General features: G+C 40.7%; 1 protein-coding gene across 1 annotated transcript; it reads left to right on the forward strand.

The window, feature by feature from the left end:
* The first annotated feature begins 358 nt into the window (after positions 1-358).
* On the forward strand, positions 359-4,094 carry LOC139738267 (potassium voltage-gated channel subfamily A member 1-like). The gene has a single exon (XM_071648916.1). The coding sequence runs from the start codon at positions 1,411-1,413 to the stop codon at positions 3,088-3,090; it is 1,680 nt and encodes a 559-aa protein (XP_071505017.1). The 5' UTR covers positions 359-1,410; the 3' UTR covers positions 3,091-4,094.
* Positions 4,095-6,390: the final 2,296 nt, after the last annotated feature.

Here is a 6,390-nt window from a genome sequence, read left to right on the forward strand (position 1 = left end):
TTACGCCATTTCGCCCGCCCTAGCTCTGGTACTTCTCCGTGGTAGAAGTCAACGAGAGACTGAAAAGGGGCTGCAGAGGGAGAGGCGACGAACGGGGCCTCTACGAAGCTTGCAGCGACGACGGCGACAGGCGACCGAACTACCTACTTTCTCTATCGCCATTAATGCACGCGCTTCGCCAGTACGTGCCATGGCCTGTGTGTTAGAGCGCCCCAGTGTTACCAGCTACCGTAGATAGTAATACATCGCCCTGCGCATCTATCTACCTCTACCAAGATACTTCAGTTGTACGGCACGCACACATGCTGCGTGGAGGAGATTGGGCAGACGTTAGATGCCTGATGAAGCGATGTGAAAGTTTAGGGCCTGCTTGAGGCATGGAGCTCGACTCTTATCTCGTCATAGATAGGGGGAGGAGGACCAGTATTTTGCGGTGGTTCATCCACGAAATCGAGGAAGATTCGTGATAGTTTCGCGCCCGACACGAGAAACTTAGAGACGGGCAGAACTCGCAGTCACAGTGCTCGGTTTCTCCATCCATCTTCCATGTTTACATCCAGTGATCATTATTCGCTGCGGAACAGAGCGAACACAACCCATCACGTACAATCGGTGAGGCTCGTTAGTACAAAACTTTCCGTGGACAGAACTCGGAAATGTTAGCCATGTAAGTGGTGAAATGTCTACAACATTTGGAGCTGTAATGGGCGTTCTACCTGTAAACGAAGCACACCTTTGCCATTTTTCGTGAGTGTGCGTTACACAAATTGTCTCTCATCAGATAGGGAGAAAGGAAGGAGTTTGAAGTGAGAGTGAGGTTATTGCTTGCTCTCCGGTGGTATCATTCATAATCGTCAACTGATACTATAGGTTTCCCTCCTTTTATTTTTGATTGATGTCATTGTGGTAAGTGAAACAAACCCAATTGCCAAATTCACTAGCAAATATACACCTATCCCTGAGGGGATTCAATCCCACTTTGCATCTGTATGTTTTGTGTGGTTATATATTTCATCTGAGTATATTACCATGTTGTACTCTTGCTTGGCTTAATGCAAGCAAACAGTGTTGGTTTGAGTATGATATTTGTGCACAGAATAACAATTTAAGTTTTGCATTTCATTCAAGAAGTTTCCTTAGCTGTGAAGAGTGTTTATAGCTTCAGTCCCCCAAGTTTTACACTTTGCAGCTATCACGTCTTATCGAAACTTGCATTTTTTGTTCTATGTCTGCGCGATTCTTTTTTTCTTTCTAAAGTGGAAACCCCCAACCGCCACCCTGTTTAATAAAATAGATTTGATCGAGCGGTGGGGTCTAAACCCCGTTTGGTCTCGGTCGCACTCCAGAGGGTTGCGCCCGTGGTCCGGGGCCCAGAAGGGGAAGCCCCTTACCTCACCGGGAGGGTCCAAAATGGAGGCAGCCATGGCTGGGATTGAGCCGCAGGGGAACCTCTACGCAACCCCGCAGCACTACCGACGGTCCCTGACGCACTCGCCTGGCGGAGCCAGCATCGGACCGGGCATGAGCAATTGCCGGTCATTGCCACGGTTACTGGAGCAAGGTGATGACAGCAGCGACAGTGGTGATGACATGGCAAGTGAGGATCCTGGATGGGAGAGAGTAGTTATCAATGTCAGCGGATTGCACTATGAGACACACCTGAAAACCCTCAACCAGTTTCCGAACACTTTACTAGGAGATCCTCAGCGTAGAATCAGATACTTTGATCCCATACGGAATGAGTACTTCTTTGATCGCAACCGGCCAAGCTTCGATGCCATTTTGTACTACTACCAGAGTGGAGGTCGGCTACGAAGGCCTGTCAATGTCCCAATCGACGTTTTCACCGAGGAAATCAAATTCTATGAACTCGGCGACGACGCCCTCACAAAGTATCGTGAAGACGAAGGCTTTATTCAGGATGAGGAAAAAGTCTTGCCTAAGAATCTCTTTCAACGTAAAATGTGGCTTCTATTTGAATATCCCGAGTCTTCGCGCATAGCAAGAGTTGTAGCTGTGATATCAGTGTCTGTAATTCTCATATCTATCGTTATCTTCTGTATGGAAACAATGCCTGAGTTCAAAGATTCTCGTAAAATCAGTCAGAATGGCCAAGAAATTAGCTGTGGGGAGTCAGTTGCGACAACAGTGCCCACTCTTACTCAGGCGGGTAACATGTCGGAAGCAGATGCTGCCGTGTCAAAGGACGACCTGGCAGCATACTTCCAACAACCGTTCTTTGTCATAGAGACGTGCTGCATTGTTTGGTTCACATTTGAGATTTTGGTACGCTTCCTTTCCAGCCCAAGCAAACTCAACTTTGCAAAAAACGTAATGAATGTCATTGACATTATAGCAGTACTTCCTTATTTCATACAGTTGGGCACCATGATCGCACAGTCCTCCACTGACACCAACAGCCAGACAATGTCTTTAGCCATCCTTCGTGTTATCCGACTTGTGCGCGTCTTCAGAATATTCAAGCTGTCTCGACACTCGCGGGGCCTACAAATTCTTGGCCGGACTCTAAAAGCCAGTATGCGAGAGCTTGGCTTGCTCATATTTTTCCTCTGTATCGGCGTGGTCTTGTATTCCAGTGCCGTGTACTTCGCCGATGCAGACAGCGTAGATGATAAGGGTAAGCCAGTCTTCAGAAGCATCCCAGACGCATTCTGGTGGGCTGTGGTAACCATGACTACCGTGGGTTACGGTGACATGAAGCCAAAAAGTACAGGTGCTAAAATTGTGGGGTCGCTGTGCGCCGTTACCGGCGTGTTAACAATCGCGCTACCCGTTCCCGTAATCGTGTCCAATTTCAATTATTTCTACCACAGGGAGGCAGACAGTGAAGATTCCTCAAACTACTCACATGTGCCCAGTTGTCCGTTCCAACAAACGCCCTCTATAGAGGACAAAAGTGAAGGTAATAGTGAGTTGGATTCGCATGACTTTGTGGAGATGGAGGAGGGGCTACTTGAGTCAGGGAGTAAGAAATCAAACCACAATGGCAATTCCAAATCCAATAATGTTCAGGGTAATTGCGTCAGAAATAACAATCTGAATGCTCTTAGCATAGAAACAGACGTCTAACCTCGTAGCTTATGTTTCTGGACACACCTGCAAAATCGTTAGCCATATTTGTAGTTTTTATCTGAAGGTTAGACCTTCTTTGTACTATACTCCTGTGCCGACACATACTCCATATTTAGACATGGGCATATCAGTCCAAACATATAGCAAGTCAAGTTGACACAAATTTCCCATTTAGACTCAATGAACAGAGAGATTAGCATATTATAGCTCAATATCTGACTTTGCGCATGACTGAGATATACATGTACACAGCCAATGTCATAGACCATTGGCATCATATACTGTATGGATGCGAACATATTCTGACATTATATCTGTATCAACAGCATCCGCAAACATGAATTATCGCCATGTAGTGTGACACTGTGAGTTGGGGGTAGTTGAGGGTACTCACACAATAATAGCTTATTCCGTGTGCATAGATACAGGAACATTAGAGGAAGAAATATTTATCATAAGTCATGCTCATTACAACACAGTATTTGCCTCATGCAATTTAGGTCATGTGTGATTATTGAGTGAATTTGATGTGTATTAGAGTTGATTACACAGACAACAAATTTGATAAAAATGGAAAGAATTAATCCTAGGACCTGAGTACATGCCTTGTAACTGTAAACCTAAAACTTTACAATTATATTCCTGTAATGCTTCCCTAGTGATTTCTTTATTTGTAAATATGATGTATTTACATGACTATCACCTCTGGTATATATATACACACAAAACATATACATCATTCATTATAATATCAACAAGCAATATATGAACAAGCACAGTAGCCTTTCACTTACATTTGTTTTGGGCAAATTTAATATGTTTTTACTTTGCTCCACATTTTGAATAGATGCTAGGCTAGGTGATTTCAACCCTATCCTATGTAAATACAAAGATATATTCACATTTGTATTACTTTTTACACAAAAATATCACAAACAATGCAGTCAAACTGCATTAATTAAAAAAAATGATTATATGACTTGTTTGCACTATGCATCTTATGAAATACAGTCTTATGTTTGTGACTAGGATAGTGTAAAATTGTCAACTAAGTTATGATATATCATTTTGTGTGTTTTTGTTTTCATGTACACGTGTAAGATATGATATTTTGTTTTCATCATAGTCATGTATCACATATTATGTATCTGCAAGCAGTTCATGTGTGCTTATTTGTATCTTTAGGCCCCCAAACCACTGTAAGACTTTCATCCATTCTGCTAAGTTGTCAATATTCTTCAAATAGATATTAACCAAAAAGCAGCCGCAATAACTACATGTATGAAGAGTGATCATGCAAACATGTGTTTCCCTTTAACTAGAATGAGAAATTATGTGTAAATCTCACATATATACTGTACACACACACATACACACTCATATATATCATTCACATCATGGGTATTGAACTAAAAATACAACATACATTGTATTTTAATAAAGAACTGTCTGTTTCATCAGGCTACTCCTACAAATAACTGTCAACAGAATCCGATAATGCTCTCTTTGTGTTCATTATGCAGAAGCTCACAAAATCTGTTAATTTACAATTTATATTTTCAAGTAGACTGTACAATTGTTATGTAAGTAACATGGAGCTGCACAAATGCCAACAAATCACCTGTAGTTGTTAACACTTCAAAAAAAGTAGAGAAAATCTCAAAGTTATAAGGTGATTTATTTTTAATTTTTCAAAAGAAAGGCAATGATACATCAAAGCAAGCACACTTCTCTCATTCTACCTCTTTGAATATGATTTAACCATCTTGTATTAGTGTCACTCTATTAATGTCAGTTGTCCTGCTATGGCATCCTGCTATGTTTTCACAGCTTTGTCAAAACATGCCGCTATGAAATGATGTCTTCAGGAATTGTATGCCTTTCTTGACAATATACCAAGACAATCTGAAGAAACTTGAGGATGATTTGCACCTTTTTTCCCCCATGAGAAAAAAGTGAGGAATTGTGAACTTCACATGAAACATGATTCTCATGTTTTTATCATCTTTGTATGATCATTGAGAGTTTGCCTTTGCATTAGAGAGAAAGTTAATTTCTACATTCTTCAGCTCATAATTATGTAAAAGTTTTGTAATTGTGCAAAGATATGCTGCACACTGTGCTATCTTATCTAGGCACAACTACAAACCTGGGCTCTGCTTTACCAATATGAGCACTAAATCAACCCCAACAGTGGACCCAAATTTGGGAAAGATTCAGATAAGATCCTGTTGGGAAGGATGCATCTAGTCATTTGAAATGTAACTACATACAATGTGGCAAAGTGGACCAAAGATGCTGCTCCCTAATGGCTTTAATAAAACAGTCCCTAACTTCTGAGGAAGGAGTCATCCAAAAATTGTCCCCGAAATTGGTTGAATGGAACTAATGTACACTGTAGGACTGACTGTAATGCTGTACATGTAAGTGAAACAGCCCCCTGGATTCTTTTTGCTGGTTATATTCTTTTGACAGTTGAGTCAAACTATATTACCAAAAAGCTTCACATTTCATTGACTCCCTGAAGCACTGCTTTTATTTGTAATTCAATACTGACACTGTCTTTGAGCAAGACTATTAATTGTCCCATCAGATGATTATTATTTTCATAATTCAGAGGGGAGTACATCTTTATATTACGTTCCTTCTTTTACAACAATTATATTACATTCTTCTAGGATTTTGAAGGCAATTCAATAATTCAGAAATTTAGAATTTAAGCAAATAAAACTGTCTGTTCAATAATCATCTTAAAGGGGAAGGCTAGTAACTGATCAGTGGGAATCAGTAGAAATGCTGGGAGATGATTGTTCCAATCCTTATGGGATTCATTCAAGAGTTCATTGTATATCTATTGTTGTATGAAAATGATTTGCTTCAGAACGGTCTCATATTCAAGTAATGTGCAGATTAATGCTCCGTCACTGACCAGGGACGCTAACCTGGAAGGATTAAACTGCACATTACTTGAATATGAGACCATTCTGAAGCAAATCATTTTCACACAACAATTAATAGGCATACAATGAACTCTTGAATGAATCCCATAAGGATTGGAACAATCATCTCCCAGCATTTCCACTGATTCCCACTCATCAGTTACTAGCCTTCCCCTTTAATCTTTTGAATATTTTCCTTTCTAATTTGCTGATTGTGTGCTTCCATTTTCTCAAGTGTTCAATTATCTTTAAATATTGATGATGAAAGTCATTCCCAATACATTCAAATCATTATTACAAGCTACCCTGCTCAGCCTTCATGCCATACATCTGCCCCTATCCATTACTTGTTCCTCAT

Source organism: Diadema antillarum, unplaced genomic scaffold (genome assembly GCF_040938485.1).
Source record: "Diadema antillarum isolate AM-2024a unplaced genomic scaffold, OU_Dant_1.0 seq00000732_RagTag, whole genome shotgun sequence".
Classification (NCBI taxonomy): Eukaryota; Metazoa; Echinodermata; class Echinoidea; order Diadematoida; family Diadematidae; genus Diadema; species Diadema antillarum.

Coding starts and splice junctions, on each gene's coding strand:
- LOC139738267 (XM_071648916.1), top strand. CDS start 1,411: ATGGAGGCAGCCATGGCTGGGATTGAGCCGCAGGGGAACCTCTACGCA.